This window comes from Narcine bancroftii, chromosome 2 (assembly GCF_036971445.1).
Source record: "Narcine bancroftii isolate sNarBan1 chromosome 2, sNarBan1.hap1, whole genome shotgun sequence".
NCBI classification, from domain to species: Eukaryota; Metazoa; Chordata; class Chondrichthyes; order Torpediniformes; family Narcinidae; genus Narcine; species Narcine bancroftii.
In genome coordinates, this window is record NC_091470.1 from 174523455 (window position 1) to 174543269 (window position 19815).

Below are 19815 nucleotides of genomic sequence, written 5' to 3' on the forward strand. Positions count from 1 at the left end.
GACAGTGGAATTGAGGGAAAGGAATGGAATCCTTACAGGGGACAGGGTGTGAAGAAGTGTTCTCGAGGTAAATGTGGGAGTTGGTGGGCTTTTAGAAAATTTCTGTTGAGAGTTTGTTTCCCAAGATGGAGACAGAGAGATTGAAAAAGAAGAAAGTGCTGCCAGAGATGGACAAATTGAATTTGAAGTCGGGGTGAAAGTTAGCAGCAAGTTGATGAGCTCATCATGAGTGCACAAGGCAGCTCTAATGCAGCCATCAATGTAGTGGAGGAAGAGTTGAGGAGCTTGGCCTGTGTCGGCTTGTAGCAGTGATTGCTGCACATCTTCAACAAAAAGGTGGGTGTAGCTGGGCCCCATGCGGGTACCCATGGCTACCCCTTTGACTTGGAGAAAGTGGGATGAGCCAAAGAAATTACTGAGTGTGAGAACAAGTTCTGCCAGTGGAGAAGGGTGGTGGTGAAGAGGGACTAGTTGGGTCTGTTACTGAGGAAGAAACAAAGGGCTTTGAATCCTTTGGAATGGATGTGGAGGCAGATAAGATATACCAGATCAATTTTGTTCAAGTTAACTTAAATGCATGAAGAATTGGCAGAAACATTTTACTGAAGCACCTTCTCCCATTTGCTTTATTGCCAGTGTTGGCTCCAATGGCTTTCCTGTATAAACACCAGGAAAGGGTTAAATGGGTCAAGCAGTCGGGTTTATGTCTCTGAATGCTTGCTCCAAACTCCAAACTTGTGATATGCAAAACTCAAAGTTTGTGTTTTGCATATCACAGAACAGCACTGGCAGATCAAGCCATGAATCGTGGAGATTAACTGCTGAATCAAAAGACAATTACAACCAAAAGGATTTCTGAAACTCTGCTGGGATAAAAGGCGAAGCAGTAGATGGTCCTGTAGCTGAAGATGGGGAGATGTTGATAACAGCGCTCGACAGATCCTTCAGTCTCAGTGACTCCTTCTGATCGCTCTGGGCTCAGTGTGTGTGTGAAGAGGGCGAGGGGGAGTGTACGAGGGAAGAGAGCAGAGATTAGGGTTTGAGGAGAGTGTAGTGATTGCAAAGCAGGAAGGGCATCTCAGGAGTCTTCACAGGGTGTTCAGGGACATGGGAGAGCCATAGAGTCACGCAGTGTGGAAACAGGGCCCTTCAGCCCAACTTGTCGACACCGATTGAAATGTCCCTCCTGTGCTAGTCCCACATAGCTGTGTTTGGCCTATCCTATCTGTCCAATTGCTTCTTAAACATTCTCACCCACCTCCTCCAGCAGTGTTCCATACATCCACCACCTTTTGTGTAAAAAACATTACCCCTCAGGTTCCTGTTAAATCTCCCCATCTCCCCTCTCCTTAAACCGTTGCCCTCTGATTCCCCAACTCTCTGTATTCACCTGATCAATTCCTCCCTGAATGTTTGAGTGTGCAGGGAGCAGTCTGGGCTTGGTGTGTGCAGGAAGTGTGCCCCACTGCAGCTCCTGACTGACCACGGTGCACAACCGTAGGTGTGGGAGGATTCATGGTGGAGGCCCCACAATGCTGAAACAAGACCGCGATCATCTGGAGCTGCAGGAGGAGTCACGGCGGAGCACCCTTGATTACATATTTTGTGGTCACAACGGCTCCGCAGCCAGACCATCAGTGAATGACCAACAGGAGCAGTGTAGGAGACTCCTGTGGCTTCCCCCCACCACTCTCTCAAAGTGGGATAGGGTGTTGGACACTTCTGGGCTCTCAGGAGGCCTTATGGATGGCTGTGCTTCACCGGTGGAGTGGACAAAGATCTTTTGCAGCTGTGTTGATGGGGATTGAGTTGCAAGGGGAGCAAACAGATGTTTCTGTGAAAGAACGGGAATCCAGGATGGTCGTTCTCCCCCTTCAATTTACAGGATTAGTAACTGAATTAATAAGTAGCATTTCGAAGGAGGTCATCTCAGGAGGACCTCCTGTGCCACACAAGTGCTGGTGAGCGAGTGCAGTATTACGCTATTTGGGGAGTAGGGGCACGATGCTATTTCTGTCCCAATGACCCAGGATCGAATCCTCCACCATCCGCAAGGAGTTTATTCATTCTCCTCGTGTCAGTGAGCACTTCCTCCAGCTGCTCTACTTTTCTGCCACATTCTAACGATGTTTGGAGTTGGTAGGATAATTGGTCACATGGGTGTATCTGGGCGACGCATGCCCGTGGGCCGGAAGGCCTACCCAACTGAATTAAATTAAATGTAAAAAGTTAATTCACTGCTTGATCTGCTGAGCTCTTCCACCATTTCTTTTCTTTTTCTTTCAAGCACATATTGGCGTATTGACTTCACCAAAGGAGGTTTTCCAGAGATTTGGGGAGCAGACGGCCTTGTGGGAAAGATGAACGGAATGAAATCAGTGGAGAAATAATGTTGGGTAAAAGAGGGGTAAAGCCTGATAAACCCCTGTCGGAACCCCATGGCATGGATGAGAGGGGCACTGAATCCCACAACCCTTCCTGATTTTTGCTTCCTAAACCTTACGCATACCTCCTTCTCCACTAGCTGAATCACCTCTCTTGTCACTCACGGTTGCCTTATCATCTCATCTTTTCCCTGCCCTAGTGGGACAAGCCTATCCACAATCACTAAACAACCTCCACATTATTTCTGTGCTTTCCCCCCCTCGAGAACAACTGTTCCCAATTTACTCTCCCCAGATCCTGCCTCATCCCATCATAATTAGCCCTTCCCCAACTAACTACTTTACCATTTTGCCCACTCCTATATTTGTCCAGACCAAAATGGTCTGTTACCGTGCTGTATGTCTAAATTTAAATATAATTTTTTAAAAATGTTCTCTTACTGAGAGGTCTGTCACCTGACCAGGTTGATTACCCAGTACTAGACCCAGTGTGGCTTCTCCTCTAGTTGGCTGGTCCACCTACTGTGTCGGGAATCCTTCTTGGATAAACCTGTCAAATTCGATACTTACAGGAACGAGCGGCCAGTCAATATTAAAGTCACTGATAACAACAATCTTGTTATTTTTGCACCAACCCAAAATCCGTCTACTTATCTGTTCCTCAGTATCTGGAGGGCTGTTTGGGGGTTAATAAACTCTTTCTTCTTCCACCTACATTGGCTCAGTAGACTCTCCCACCACAGTGTCCTCCCTTTTAACAGCTGTGATACTATCCCTGATTAGTAATGCTACTTTTCCCCTCCCCCCCATCTTTTACACTTCTTCCTATCACTTTAAAAACATCTAAACCCCAGTACCTGCATCATCCAATCCAAGAATCAGTTACGGCCACAACACTGCAGTTCCACGAACTGATCCATGATCGAAGTTCATCACCCTTGGTCCCAAAATTTCTTGTGTTGAAGTAAACACATTTCAATCCTTCCAACTGACCACATGCATCCACTGCTGATCCTTCTTCACCATTCAGCTACACATTGCATCAATCTTTCCACCATCTGCTCTCTTCTCTGCCCCATCATTCCAGTTCCCAACCCCCTGCCAAACCCTCCCCAACAGCTCTAACAAACGTCTCGTCCAGAATATTGCCCGTTCCAGTTCAGGTGCAACCTGTCATTTCTGCATAGATTGAACGTTCCCCAGAAGGAACAATGATCTAGAAGCCCTACCTCCTCCACAGCCACACATTCATCTACCATACTGTCCTACTCTTCCACTCACTGGTGTGTGGCACCGGGAGAAATCCTGAGATCGAGTTGAAATCCCAACAAAATCTGCAACTTCCCACAGAATAGAACAGATGGGATGCCGCCAGGGCCAGGCTCACAGCCAGTTAGGATGGAAGGGAGGAGAAATTTCTTCTCCCAAAGAACAGTGAACCTGTGGGATTTTGGACCACAGGAAGGAGGTGAAGACAAACCAGTAATGTACTCAGGGTGGAGTTGAGTGTTTCTCTAAGTGCGAGAAGGATTCGGGGAGAAAGCAGAAGGACGATGAGCCATGAAGAGCAGAGCTTGAAAGGCCTATTCCTGTGTGGATAGCCAAGTGAACCTGTAGCATGGCAAGGTTGAAACAGCAGAACCAAAAAGATGGAGTATTGTGATAAAACATTTAGGTATTTCTGAAAAATACATTATAGAATGGAGAGTGAAAGGTGGAAACACAGGGAATAAAAGGAAGGGTTTGTGTGTCACCGTGGATTTGGTTTAACATTGATGTTCGAAGAACAAGGAACAAGAGAAAGTTCATCGAGCCAGCCCCTCCTGTCTGAGCCCATTCAGTACACGTACAACATTGTGTTATTGCTTTGGATTTTGTACATTGTTATTGCTTAATTGTCAATTAAAGCATTGATTGGAAACTCTAATATGAATATTAATTGTTTAAATTTATTAAATTTAGACATGCAGCACAGTAACAGACCATTTCAGCCCATGAGCCCGTGCTTCCCAATTTACAGACAATTAACTTACACCCACAGTACATTCTGAAGGGTGGGAGGAAACCGGAGCCCCTGTGTAAAACCCAGCAGACATGGGAAAAACGTACAAACTCCTTACAGACAGCGCAGGATTTGAACTCCAGTCCCAACCATAACGCCCCTATCTGTGGTTGAACCTGCAGCAGAGACCCTGGACCACTTCCCTCATTCCGACAAGGGACATCAACATCGCAGTGAAGGATGAGGCAAGAAATGGGTAAAGAGCAAAAGTACAGGCAGTGGGCATTGCGGGGAAGATGGGTGTTGAAGCAGGACTGGGCTGGTGCGGAGAGTGTAACGGTTAGCACAATTGTATTTCACCGCCAGTGATCCAGGTTCAAATCTGGCACTGACTATAAGGAGGTCTGCACATGCTCCCCATGACCTGCATGAGTTTCCTCCCACATTCCAAACATGTACGGGGGTATAGGTCAATTAGTCACGTGGGTGTGATTGGGCAGCATGGCTTATGGGCTGGAAAGGCCTGTTACTGTGCTCTATCTCTAAATTAAATTAAAAATAAATAAATTACATTAGGACGTGCAGTATTCCCGAGGCTCAATGGCGACTACAATCGTGTGAATTACCAAAGCGCTGGTATATGTTGGGTCTGAGGTGTCATCCTCGAGGAACCTGGAGAGTCCGAAATCGGAAACTTTGCACACAAGGTTGCTGTTGACGAGAATGTTGCGAGCCGCCAGGTCTCGGTGCACGTAGCTCATGTCTGCCAGGTACTTCATCCCGGCAGCAATCCCACGCAGCATTCCAACCAGCTGGATGACCGTGAACTGTCCATCGTTTTGCTGGAAAATAAACAACAAAAGGGATCACATCATTTCTTTGTAGATGCTCCTGGCAGGTTTTTCTTGCTGACGACTGTGGTTTCATGGTGGGCTGGCACAGAAGGATAAGGCACATGGGATCTACGGTGGAGTTGGGTGTTGGATACAAAATTGGCTTGGCCATGGAAGACAGAAATGATGGAGAGTGTTTCTCTGAAGGACTGCGACTGTATTCTGTAAGGATCAGAGTCAGGACCCTATGATGGTATATGTTGGGTCTGAGGTCTGATATTTTGCTGTCAACACATAAATTGGATAGCTATTGGCTATCAGAATTGTCACATCAGATTAGATACTATTTATTGTCATGTAATAGAACATTATCGGTGTCGGTGCTATGCAATTTCTCAGCAAAAGCAAGTGTAAGGTGTTCCTTCCATTCGATAGCCTACAGGACACCCTTGGGCAAGGTGTAGGACCTGTTTAGCCTCCCAATCAGGGTCACGTGAAGACATGGATTGTAGAGGGTGGATGGTTTTTAACAAGCAGATTCTACAAATCGGAATTTATGGTTGCAAAACTAAAATCGCTGGGCAGATTAATCTGCTGATCAATGGTCAGGGAGACCTGTCTAGTATGGACACTGCAACTGAAGAACAGGAAACCACTTCAGTATTTTTCCCTTGTATAATCATCGACGACGGTCTCAGCTCAAAGATGGAGAACAGGGGAGGGTCAGAGATCGTGAAGCATGATCGCTCCCCGCCGAACGGCAAGGCACTTGAATGAATGAATGAAACAGAAATTGCCATTAGCATTGCCCGGTGCCTCTTACAGTCAGAGAAAGAGAAGCAACAGAGGGTCCCCTCAGAGACTCCGAGTATCTAGGGACTTATCTCCAGCGCTCCCAGTCTCTGCAGCTGTGCAGACTTTGTGTCTTTACTTCAGCCACGGTGTCCAGACCTTTGTGCTTAACTTCAGACTTCATTTCAAACCATCAGCAATCCAAGTCCAGATCCAAACCTCCAACACCATGAGGAAACCCTTCTGGAGCCCTTCTTGCACCCAGGACCCTTCTGAATCCCGGTTCTGATATCTGGTTCTCATGACCCAGACCCCGTAGTCGCAGGATTTTAAATTAAAACACCACTGGCTCCTTTAACAGGCCATTTAAATCCTGGGCAGAGCCATCTGCAATAGGAATGGGTGGAAGGACCCCGCGAGAGAGCCCTGTGTCTCCACTCCCCCCGCTCCACTTCATCTTCAACTTCATCACCAGTACCACCATTTTTTTAAGTGTACAGTTTGAAATTTGGTTGGAGAAATGCTAGATGGAGTTTAATCCGGACAAGTTTGAGGTGGTGCATTTTGAGAGGTCAAATGCCTGGGGAAAATATACTGTAAATGGCAGGACCCTTTGGAGCAGTGATGCTTGGAGGGATCTTGTGGGGCACGTCTGCAGTTCCCTGAAAATGGACACACAAGCGGAGATCAGGATACAGGTACTCCCCGACTTGGGACCTACGCCCATCTGCACATATTACTGAAATTACAAAAAAATTAAAGAAAAAATGTAAAATGTGGCGATTATGGTGAAAATTGAGCCTATCTATGGTAAAAAACAGCGTCTCGTGAGAAGTTGGCAGCGGTGGGCAACAGATAAAATTAGTTGAAAAAAATCCCCTTCCTAATTCCAACAATGCTTGAAGCACATGAAAAGTTTTATGGGGCATTTTTCCACCATTGAATGAGATCATAGCTGATCTGATGATAGGCTCATCTCCACCTACATGCCTTTTCCCTATATCCCTTAATTCCCCGACTACATAAAAATCTATCCAACCTTGTCTTAAATATATTTACTGAGGTCACCTCCACTACTTCAATAGGCAATGAATTCCATAGAATTCATTCAGAAGTCCGGTGAAACCTCCTCATCTCGATCCAAAATCTACCATCCTGAATCTTGAAACTATGTCCCCGAGTTCTAGTCTCACCACCACCCCCCCCCCCCCACCCCACCAATGGAAACAACTTACCTAGCTCTATCATTTCTATGCCTTTCATAATAATTCCAGCAAGTACAGTCCCAGACAACTCAAACTCTCCTCATGGATTAACCCTCTCATCTCTGGAATCAACCTGGTGAACCTCCTCTGCACCGCCTCCAAAGCCAGTACGTCCTTCCTCAAGTGAGGAGACTAGACTGCATGCAGTTCTCCAGATGTGGTCTCACCATATCTGCACTGTTCTCCAGTTCACATTTTCTTGCTCACAGTGAACATATTTCTGGAGTTGGAGGGGGGGTGGTGGACTTTGTATTTTCATTTTGTGCCATGCTGGAACATTCTTTGTGGGGTAGTGTCCAAACAAGGTGTCGACAAGTGTCTTGGGATATTGTTGCCAGCTACACTTTCCTACTTTATAGTTTTAAATTTAGATATTCAGCATGGTAACAGGCCCTTTCGGCCCACGAATCTATGCCACCCAATTACAGCCCGACTGACACATCCCCGATACGTTATGAACGGTAGGAGGAAACTGAAGCCCCTGGGGAAAACCCACGCAGACATGGGGAGAACGTGTAAACTCCTTACAGACTATGAGGCATTGCATTCCAGTCCCAATCGCTGGTGTTGTACCAGCATTGTACTAATCGTTACTCTAACTATGCCATTTAGAAAGGCACTTTTTCACCTGCATTCTCTCCACTCACCAAACCATATGCATTTCTCTCGTTTGGTCTTTCTACTGCTCTGGGTAAAATCACATTTGCCATTTAACCACCAGGTGTCTTTAATTTATGCTCTACATAGCCCAAAGAGTCTATTTGCATCTTTTTAATGCTTGTTCAGTTCCTTTCTAAAGAGTATTCCTGTCTGTTGGATTCTGGCTGTGAGAAGGGCCAGATGACTTTGTTCCTTTGCCTGGACAGAGACACATTTCCATTTCTGTCTCAGTCAGTGAAACACCTTCATTTCCAGAAACAAGACATAATGGCTGATATCTTACCCGTAGGAAGGAATCAAGAGACCCGTTCTCCATGAACTCTGTGATGATCATCACTGGACTGCTCCTGGTGACCACACCTTCCAGATGGATGACGTTCGGATGATCAAACTGCCCCATGATGCTCGCTTCACTCAGGAAGTCCCGTCTCTGCTTCTCTGTGTAACCAGATTTCAAGGTCTTGATTGCCACAAATATCTCCCTCTTTCTTGGTAACTTGAGATGCCCACTGCACACCTCTCCAAATTCACCTGAAGAGAAACCCAAAAGAATAACTGTTGCACAGTGTCTATTAGGATCCACTTTCCAGCAGGGCAAATCGAGGAATTCCTTCTCGTGATTCATCAACAGTTCCTGCAGCTAAGTCTTAAAATTAACGATGTCATCAATCTTGATTCCACACTTGGAGAACTTCCATACTGACATGATTTAATCACACCTCTTCTTTTTCAGTAAAAAAAATTGTAGCAGGTCGAGGCCCTTCAGATCTTGTCTCCATCATTCAAAAAGATCATGGCTGATTTTAAATTTAGACATACAGCACAGTAACGAGCCCATCTCCTCCAAATATTCCAATTAACCTACAACTCTCATATGTTTTTGAACGGTAGGAAGAAATCAAAGCACCCAGAGAAAACCCACACAGACACAGAGAGGACGTACAAACCCCTTACAGACAGTGCCAAATTCGATCTGGTGCTGTAACAGTGTTGCGCCAACAGCTACACTAATTGATCCCACTGAATGAACACCACTTCCTGCATGAACATCATCTTCTTCATTCCTTAAAAATTAATCTATCAACTTTTGACTTGAATATAATCACAACCGACCAGAAACAACTCTTTTATGCAGAAAATCCAACGATCCACTCTCGCACCACATCATGTGGTGAAAGGATATTTTTCTCATTTTCCTGAATCTATTACTTTTCCTTTTTTTGGAACTGGGACCCCTGGTTTAAGAAACACAGCCAGGGGAGACTTCAACTCTGCCTCTATCTTGTCAAGACTTGGAAGTACTGGAGACACAGGGGAGAATTCAGATGCTAGAATCTGAAGCGTCAAACAATCTTCTGGGGGAACTCAGTGGTTCAAGCAGAGAAAAAAAATGTCAATGTTTTTGGCCAGAAGCCTTCATTGGGACTGGAGTTAAATGGGAGATAGCTGGTGGGACGAGGTATTAGATAGAGGAACAACAAGGGATAGCTGAACCAGGGACCGGTGAAAGATGGTGGACAAAGGCCGTTGATGGGCAGGTGCAAGTAAGTACTTCACAGATTTCATCTTTCACTCTTCAAAGTGCATCAAAATATAAGGCCTATCTCAGTCAATAGCCCCGGCAAAGCAGGAATCAATCTGGTGTACGAGGTACACCCAAGGACGTCGAAACAAGAGTACTTGTCTCTTCTCCCCATAAGGTATTCTTACAGCTGGGAATTCCCTGACTCTTGTAAACCAGTGGTTCCCAAACATTATTGGGTGCCACCCCCTTGGCTGCCAGGCCACATCCTGAGCATCCCCACCCCCCCATAAAATGGTTCTGTGGGGGGGGGGGGCGGGGGTGGTAGTGGTGGTGCTGAGCTGGGAAGGGAGTAAATGATGGCACTGAACCGGGTGGTGCTGAGCGGGGGGTTAGAGGCAGCACTGAGAGGGGGGGGGTTAGTGGTGGCACTGGGGGGGGGGTTAGTGGAGATGCTGAGAAGGGGGTGAGTGGCAGCGCTGAGAGGGGGGGGTTAGTGGTGGCGCTGAGGGGGGTTAGTGGTGGTGCAGAGAGTGGGGTTAGTGGTGGTGCTGTCCAGGGGGTTGTGATGCCAGTACAACATGGTGGCCACCAAGATCAGCTGTTGTGAGGATGCCTTGGCAACATTTATTTTGCTCACCATGGCCACCCCGAGTTTTTCCTCACCGTTCCCTTGGATCTTGGAGGGGGGGGGGGTCAGCACACAGTTTGGGGAATCACGAGTGTAAATGTATGGCTCCAGAGAGAAAATAGATTTGAATATTTATCTTAACAATGGTGTAGTTGTTGCCTGTGGTGGGGCCACAGGAACTGATCACACCTTATCTCACAATTAAAGCGATGGTTTAGAAACGTTTGACCAAACAGATGGTCAGGCACGTGACAAACACCTTTTGAGGCATTTCTGGTCAGGAACCATTGGGAGATAAGGTGTTTGAACTCGACATAATTTATAGTGGTCATTCTGATAAACAACCTTTGATAAGGACTGTGGGACAGGATAGCTAACTTCACATATTGCATTGATGCCGCTTTTGATGAATTGTTTAATTGCCATGTTATGGAGGAAGGGTGACTGTAAGATAGGGTGACAAGGAAGCCAGCCTCTATAAATATCTGTGTCTCGGAGCACCAGCTTTCTTGTAGTAAAACCCAGTTGTTGTTCGTTACAATGGCTTTGCTTATAAGAAAGTTCCCATTTGCTTTATTGTGTTGAACTGTTGATATGGGGTCTGTAGTTTTATTGTGCCCTCTACATAGAATTCACTTTAACCTTTGGCGTGGCTGGCAGGATCTCATGTGACTGGCTGAAGATTTTATTAAAGGCTGAAGATTTTATTCAGGCCGAAAATTTTATTAAAGATCTGTCCATGGCTTGACTATCACAGAGGCTGCCTGAGAATTTTCAACATTTTTGCTATTTCAGATTTCCAGCATCCTGCATTTTACGTTTTCTGGCAATAAGAACATAAGAAACAGGTGCAGGTACCGGCTTCTGGTCTGTGGAGCCTACTCCACCATTGAGTGAGATTGAGTCATCTAGGACTGTACTTGCTGGAATTCAGAAGAATGAGAGGGGATGTTATAGAAACATAGAATATTATGAAAGGGATAGATAAGATAGAGGCAGGAAAGTTGTTTCCATGGGCACACCTCAGGTTGTGAGCCCAGGCCACTCCTGTTCACGCGACTGACCCATGACTGTGTCACCAGAACCAGCTCCAACAGAGTCATCAAGTTTGCAGGAGACGCGACAGTCTCCTGATCGGCAACAACGAGGAGTCGCACTATGGAAAACATCATGATGTGGTGCGAGAGTAAGAACCTGAGTCTCAACGTGAACAAGATGATCATGGACTTCAGGAGGACACATCAACATCTCTGTGGTGGAGAGAGTTGAGAGCACCAAGTTCCTTTGAGTTCAGTTAGCTATGGTGACAACATCTCGTTGTCAATCTTAATACCATTTGACTGGTGGGTCTTGCTTCCCATGATCCATTTTACTAATACCCCTGAAAACTGCACTTTGGCCAAATGCTATTCGATCCCAATTCCGATTAAAAATCTTCCACCTGAAGTATAGATTCTGTTTTTCTTTCTTCAAATGGGCCCATTCTTTCAGGGAAGTGTTTACTACTCTGCCTTCTGCAATACTGAATGGAAATCAGTTTATTATTACCAGCAGCTTAGTATAACCTGGCAAAATACAGGAAATGTAATCAGACTTCTTTAAAATAAGCAAGATAAGACCGTGAGAATGTGTGCATACCTGCACCAATGACCTGTTCAATCTTCACACTGGACATGTCGATCTCCTTAGCAAATTCTTTTACAGCCTCATTTGGATCTTCATAAGTGAAAGGATCGACGTAAATCTTCATTCCAGGAGTCACTGCCAGGAGAAAATTGGCCTGTGAGAATCTTTTTAAAATGTAGACATACAGCACGGTAACAGACCCATGAGTTCGTGCCACCCAATTGATCTACAACCCCCATATGTTTTGAAGGATGGGAGGAAACTCGTGTATCCGGAGGAATAGAGCACCAGATTTGAACCCCAGTCGCTGGCGCTGTAACAGCGTCGTGCTAACTGCTACACTAACCATGCTCATCTTTCTTCAACGTATCTAGACATCAAGCATTACCAAGAACTTTCCTGCGAAAGTCTTCAGGTAGCTTTATTGACTGTGAATTCACAGCAGCTTTTAAAGTGAGTGCCAGTCACTGTAACAAATAGAAAACATTAAGGAGCCAAAATATTCTTTCAAAATATTTCAGAGAAGTCACGCCTAAAATCTGGAGAGCTCAACGTGTGTCAGGACATGAATCTACATGACTGATACTCAAAACTTTGATTGGTAGATGGTGGTAGAAAACATCATACAGGGATCAAGCAAGGGTAAAACCAAGATTCTGTTGACACTGTGGTGAAGTGGAAAAACGCACAAATCTTGGAGAAACTCAGCAGGTCAAACAGTGCCTTTATTCAGCAAAGGTGAAGATACATCATCAACGTTGGTTCTGTATCTTCACCTTTGCTACATAAAGGTACTGTTTGACCTGCCGAATTTCTCCAGGATTTGTGTGTTTTCCATCATACAGGGATCTATTGTCCTCAATCCAACTGCCTGAGAAGCTGCAACCAAAGATTTTAGGGACTCACTGATATCTTTACATTTTCATCAGTATTCACCCAATCAGGAGCTAGAAATTTGTGCACACACTTTGAAAAGAACAGCTATACTGTCAAATTATGTTAGCATGCTTAGAAGATACTTTGCAGACATTTCTGTGTTTCCTATACCCTTTCCATGCTCTCTCGCACTGACTTTTTGCATGAAATTGGCCCAATAGTCAATGATATTCAAAGGTCTCCGGGAATAGAAATAAGTACAGCCAGGAGGACTAGAGAGAAAATGCTTATTAAGCTGAATGGACTAAAAGTAGATAAATCTCCGGGACCAGATGAGGTGAACCCACGGGTTCTGAAGGAGGTGGCCTTGGAGACTGTAGAGGCATTGGAATTGATTTTCCAGAAATCAATAGATTCAGGCATGGTTCCCGAGGATTGGAAGGTCACAAAGGTAGTTCCACTGTTTAAGAAAGGAGAGAGGCAGAAAAAAGGAAATTATAAGCCTATTAGTCTGTCGTCAGTAGTTGGAAAGATATGGAATCGATCCTCAAGGACGACATTATGAAATACTTCGAGGTGCATGGTACGACAGGTCCATGATAGGTTTCATGAGGGGAAGATCCTGCCTATTGGAATTTTTTGAAGAAATCTCAAGTAGGGTGGACAAGGGAGAGGCTGTGGATGTTGTGTATTTGGACTTTCAAAAGGCCTCCGATAAGGTGCTGCATAAGAGGCTGCTTAATAAGATGAGAGCCCATGGAATTACAGGAAATTAATAGATTGGGTGGAGCTTTGGCTAATAGGCAGGAAGCAAAGGCTGTTCTGGTTGGTTGCCTGTTACTAGGGGTGTCCGCAGGGGCCGGTGTTGGGGCCGCTTCTTTGTACAATGTACATTGATAATTTAGATTAAGGATTAAATGGTTTTGTGGCAAAGTTTGCAGATGACATGAAGAAAAGTGGCAAAGTACGAAGTGTAGAAGAAATTGAAAGCTTGCAGAGAGACTAGGACAGCTTAGGAGAACGGGTGAAGAAATGGCAGATGAGATATAATGTTGAGAAATGTATGATTGTGCGTTTTGGTCAAGGAGATAAATGGATTATTATTTGGATGGGGAGAAAATTCAAACCTCAGAAGTACAAAGGGACAAAGTACAAAGTATAGTGCAGGATAACCTGAATGTTGACTGCCAGGTTGGATCGGTGGTAAAGAAGGCAAATGCTATGTTGGCATTTGTTTCAAATGGAATTGTGTATAAGAATAAAGAGGTGTTGATGAGACTCTATGGGGCACTGGGGAGACCTCATTTGGAGAACTGTGTGCAGTTTTGGGCCCCATATCTTAGAAAGGATATAGCAGGGTTGGAGAGGGTACAGAGGAGGTTTACCAGAATGATTCAAGGAATGAGAAGGATAACATGTGAGGAACACTTAGCGGCTCTTGGACTCGATTCATTGGAATATAGAAGAATGAGAGGGGATGTCAGAAACATTTTGAATAATTAATGGATTGGACAGAGTGGATGTAAATGTTTCCCCTGTTGGGTGATTCCAGGACAAGTGGGCACAATCTTAGAATTAAAAAGTACCAATTTCTAACAGAGATGAGGAGAAATTTCTTTAGCCAGAGGATCGTGGATTTGTGGAACTCATTGCCAAATGTGGAGGCAGGACCATTGGGGGAATTTAAAGGGGAAATTGATAGGTTTCTAATTAGTCGGGGTGTCATGGGATATGGGGATAAGGCTGGAACTTGGAACTAGATGCAAGAACAATTTAGCTCAGGGAGGTTTCACGGAGCAGACTCGATGGGCTAAATGGCCTGCTTCTGTTCCTTTTTCTTGTGATCTTTTGATTGTACAATGCTCTGAACTTGCCACAAGGAAGTTTTACTCAACTTAATTGTCCCATTACAGTTAGAATTTAAAAGAAAGGCGCAAGGCAGCAGCGAAAAGCTGATGGGTGGAAGAACAATTAAGAATAACTTTGTAATATTACATTGTTCCCTCCTAAATGAAACACGAGCAGGATCAAGCAACACTTTACAGGACGACTCCCATCCATATCGAGTGGGAGGTTTTGGTGGATGACAGGATCTCCTTAGTTTTTGTGGACCTCCTGTTTCATCATCCTTCATGCTAAGGCAAGTCATATCTTCCTCCTCCTCCAGCACTGGTACCACCACATTTCTTTTATCTTGCTCCACAATAGGAGATGTGGGGACTGCCTGGGCTTCTGGACAAGGTGCCAAGTCACAGACATAGTAGACTCTCATCCATCTGAGTACCTGAAGTTTGCATCTGTTGGATCACTGTCAAGAAGTTCAACTTGATCTACAAGAGGTTCGTTCTTGTTACTCCTCACAAACCCTCGTAGAAGTCGGGGTCCAGGGGTCATTAGCCTGGAGGCCAGTGAATTTCCATGGGATGAGCAGCATTGGAATGCAAAAAAAAAACACTCATTTATTGTTGTACACAACAGTGATTTTTGGGAGTGTGGTACCTCAGGAAGCAATAGTTCCCAATATTTCTTGGGCAAGTTACATGATCTAAGGGCCAAACGGTTTGTCTTCCATATGATGGCTGTTGAACCTCTCTATCTGCCCATTCCCAATTGGTATTATGACATGTGGCAACCCCCTTTCTGGGAGAGATAATCTTTCTGAAGGTGGTGCCTCGATCAGAGTGTATGTAATTTGTCATTCTGCAAAGGTTAAATAGCAGATCCAGGCATCTGATCAATGTTGTAGTAGGTATATTGGGACATGCAAACACATTGGGAAACGTGAGCATTCATCAACTACTGTAAGTAGATGTGGGTTGCACGAAGCTGTGGGCCAGGGGCCCTTGAAATCAATACTAAGCAGTTCCATACATTTTGTTGCTTTGAAGAGTCTCTCGTGGTTGGTGGTAGAATTGAGGCTTTAGTTCAGCACAGACCCTGCATGAAGCCCGTCTTCTTGACATCTTCTGCAGAAAAAGGGAGATTCTTTTCTCTAACAAAATGTAGCAGCCGAGTTATTCCTGGATGACAAAGACTTGTGAATGTCAGCGAGGGTGGAGGCAGTAAAGGCTGAAGAAGTTTACGCCAGACTAAATATGTCAGGGACCACATTCTCTTTCCCAGGACCGTACTTTATTGTTTAACTAAATGCTGCAAGTTCCAGCCTCCATTCTTGAATCTTTGCGTTCTTTATCTTTGTATACGTTTTACCAGTAACCAAGCTAAAGTGGTGCCACTGAGACACGTTGTTCAACAGCATCCATCCCCCCTGCAAATACAGGCTGGTACAGCGATGATCAGACAACATTCAACTCTGGGTTCTCCAAAGTTGGCTCAGGAACTTTTCGAGGCTCAAACTGTGTGAGAATCCTTGGGAGGGGAGGGGGAATTATAGCACAGAAACGGGCCCTTCAGCCCATCTTTACTACTGGCCCATTCAAACTAATCCTGCCTTCACCTCTGTTTTTAACCTTCTTCTCCCATTCTTCCTTTTCACCAAGCATGAAAAGGATTTTTCATACAAAGCTTGTCCCCAGAACCCTGGCAGGACCAACAGATCAGATCTGGAAGTACACCAGGGTGTGTTCTGTGATTGGTTCAGCAACTTTCTGTTTAACTTATTATCAATAAAACGATGGCATCTCCACTCACTGTGACCACTGGTGTAATGCTGCAGTTTGTCTGCGTATTCCAAGTCTGCTCGCTCAAATCCTTGCCTCCTGGAAAAATAGAAATCATGAGACATGGTATGAATAATTCTGCAATTTGGTCATATGTTCCTTTGTTCTTATTTCAAGTTCATTCCTTTATTGAATAAGAAGAAACTTAGTCAGAGCTGGAACAACGGTACTCAGTCACATGACCGTTCTTTTTGCGAAGGAATTGGAAAAAATGCTCATCAGCCCACTGCAGTTTTTGTCAATAATGTCAGTTCTACTATCTCAGACTCTTGACCACTGCCCAGAAAGAATATTGTAAACACGATTCTGCTTTTCACCATCGAACTGTCTAATCTCTGCTTGTGACCAATGCCGGTCACCTCTGGTGAAGCTCCTGTGTTGCAGGGCGTTCCTCATCCCACATCCTTGCTGAACTGTCCCACGTCCAATGTCCTCACTGAAGTGTGCGGCCTTAAATTGTTCTTTGCACTCCAAATCAGAATCAGGATTTATTGTTACGAACAAGTCATGAAATTCGGTGTTTTGCCACAGCGTCACAGTGCAAACATAACTATCTTACGAATTACTATATAAAAAAATAAATAACAATAACAGGGCGCGAAAAGTAAGGCCGTGTCTTTGGCTCATTGATTATTCAGGAATCTGATGGCAGGGGGAAGAAGCTGTCCTTGTGCCACTGAGGACTCGTCTTTAGGCTCCTGTATCTTTTCTCCAAAGGTTACAGAATGAAGAGGGCTTGGCCTGGGTGATGGGGGTCTTTGAGGATAGAGGCTTCTCATGTAATCATGCTTTATTAAGATTTACATCATTTGAGCTCTGTTTAGAAAACGTTGACATATTCCCTTTCCACATTCAAGCTTTAGTGCACCTGGATATCCAAAGCTCAAAAATGCTGGAGGAACCCAGCAGGTCTTGCAGTGTCTATCGGAGGTAAAGATCTTCAACTGCTATTCCAGGCCTGAGCCCTTCTTCCAAGGGATGAGTAAAAGCAGGCAGGCGCTTGAATTAAAAGGCTTGGGTGGAAGGAAGAAAGGGCGGGGGGAGGAGCATAGAGCAACAGACAAAAGGTGTTTATTGGATGTGGCCATCTCCAAGTAATTCCTCCCCTGCCCACTCTTCCAATTTAGATGCCTGCCTGTGACCTTGAAGAAGGGCTCAGGTCCGGAACGCCAGTTATGTATCTTTATCTACTGTGGCTGTTATGAGACCTGCAGAGTTTCTCCGGCATTTCTGTGTTTTTAAACACAATCTCAGCATCTGCAGACTCACTCCACCGGGATATGAAAGTCTCTCTGCCCACCCAGAATTTTCACATCCACTTTTGTGGCTATGTTTGGCAAGTTGTCCCTGCATATCCTTTCCTTCATCCACTACCTTTGTTCCACTCTACTTCAACTCTAACACAATTGGATTATTCTTGCCTACTCGCTGTACCCAAGTATGGATAGGTGAGTTTGCTGGATAATCCGCAAAGCAAACTTATTCACTGATTCTTAGTTTATATGACAATAAATGACTCAAAAAGCTTTCCCTTTAGCCACGTGATTCTATAGTTTGAACACTCCTCGACACTGCCGCCTGGAAATGGTAAAATGCACCCGAGGCAGAGTTGTTTAAAGATAGCCATTGGAAGACTGGACCCAAACTGATCCCTGTAAATTGCATCTCAAGCGGATAGATCCAGCTCCACATATCGATTTCATACACAAAGCAAATTCCCTGCCCGTTCCACGACCTTCGCCTGATTCCATGGATCAAAGAGTGGCTCAGCACAGGAACAGGCCTGTCACCCCACCTCATTCAAAACATTGTTTTTATCTATCTGCATGAATTGTATTTGCCTGTTTGGTCCGCATACTTCTCAGCCTTGCATCTCAATGCCTGTTAAACGTGGTGATTGCGCTCAATTCCACTGTCTCCTCTGATGTTAACCATTTGGCAGTATAAAAACAAACCCCTTCTGATCCCCTTTTGAAACTTCTTCCCCTCAACTTTAACCGCTTCCCACTTGTTTTTGATCCCTTCTACAATAGGACAAAGATTCCAGCTATCTGCCCAATCTATACCTCTCAATCTTATATACTTCGATCTGGTCACCCCTCAGCCTCACTCTGTTCTCGTTGCTGCCATCAGAAAAGAGGTATTGGTGCCACAAGACTCGCACCACCATGTTCGGGAACAGCTGCTACCCCTCCACCATTAGACTCCTCAACGACAAACTCAATCAGGGACTCATTTAAGGACTATTACTTGTGCACTTTACTGATTTTCTTTGTCTCTCTGTATTGCAAAGTCAGTTTGTTTATATTCATTATCTGTTTACAGTTTTAAAAATTTGTTTACATTGTGTACAGTTTAATTTTTCCACTACCAATTAGTGGTAATTCTGCCGTACCTGCAGGAAAAAGGAATCTCAGGGTTGTATGTGATGTCATTGTATTGGGAAGGGTTGTGGCTGTCATGTGACAGTATTATCCCCTACCTAGTTGGAGGACACACCAGCTGCCAATCAAGGTTTGCCCCAACGAGAATGTCCTGTTTCTGGGGATACAATGGTGCTTAGGCCAGAGATATTTCTGACACTGCCAAGAATGAAATTTTGAATTTTGCTATCCCCTCAAATACAACAGACACCCAGAATGTTGTGGACCTCCTAAGTTATTGGTGGCAGCACATACCCCACCTTATCATACACTTTGAACCACCCTATAGGATCTCCCATTAAAAAAAAAACACATTCCTATGGGGACCAGAACAACAGGCAGCTTTTGACACAGCAAAGCAAGCTGTTGAACAAGCACTTCCACTTGCACCCCACCCCCCCCCACCAGGCAGGTATTCCTTTTAGATTACAGATCTCGGCCAGTGAGGTGGTCACCGAATGGAACCTCTGGCAGAAGATCCAAGGGTGCAGAGTTCTGCTAAGTCTTCTGGACAAAATCTCTATACCTGGTGCCGCCCCCAAAACCCATTCGATAACGGGACATAGGCCAACACTCTGCTCAGGGTCGCTTGTGATTTTGTGAGCACCTGCACAGTGACACTGAACTGACTACTGACCAATGTGACAGTTCACCATGTATTATGCAAAAAAAGTTTCAGCCAGAGAACAGCTGTTTTTATGGAAACTTTATCACTGGACATTCTATCTTATCAAGCCTTTGTAATTGATTTATTTTTAAAATGGCACCCTTAGCTGTGGCTTTTACCATGCATGATGTCTCTAAGCGCACTCAGAGTAACTTAACATATAATTTATAGATACATAATTGCAATCTGTGGATGTAAAGTTACAGTTTGTAAGTTGACCATGGTAGGAAACATTGTATATAATTTGTTTCACAATAACAGGATCACTCCAGAACTCCCATTAACAGAAAAACACCTCATGGGGTGGGGACTATGGGAACCTTTATTTAAAAACACTAAATGGACTAACTTTCTGTCCTGACTCCTCCTGGCTTTTCTTACAGGGATACAACACAGGCACTTGGGGCACCTGTTGAAAGAGAACGCAAGCAGTAATGGCAACCTGGTGTCAAAT

At 44.7% G+C, this 19815-nt stretch overlaps 1 protein-coding gene across 5 annotated transcripts in view; it reads right to left on the reverse strand.

Moving 5' to 3' along the window:
* Positions 1 to 19815, reverse strand: part of LOC138754625 (ephrin type-B receptor 2) — a 196389-nt gene that overhangs the window by 9778 nt on the left and 166796 nt on the right. For 4 of the 5 annotated variants that reach the window (XM_069919167.1, XM_069919172.1, XM_069919169.1 and 1 more), the window contains 5 exons: positions 19711 to 19770; positions 16243 to 16310; positions 11728 to 11850; positions 8220 to 8467; positions 5013 to 5228 (listed from right to left, as the gene is read on the reverse strand). In XM_069919167.1, coding sequence (XP_069775268.1) covers positions 5013 to 5228; positions 8220 to 8467; positions 11728 to 11850; positions 16243 to 16310; positions 19711 to 19770 — 715 coding nt within the window. The remainder of the gene's footprint in view (positions 1 to 5012; positions 5229 to 8219; positions 8468 to 11727; positions 11851 to 16242; positions 16311 to 19710; positions 19771 to 19815) is intronic. The other variant, XM_069919168.1, reaches the window with a different exon arrangement.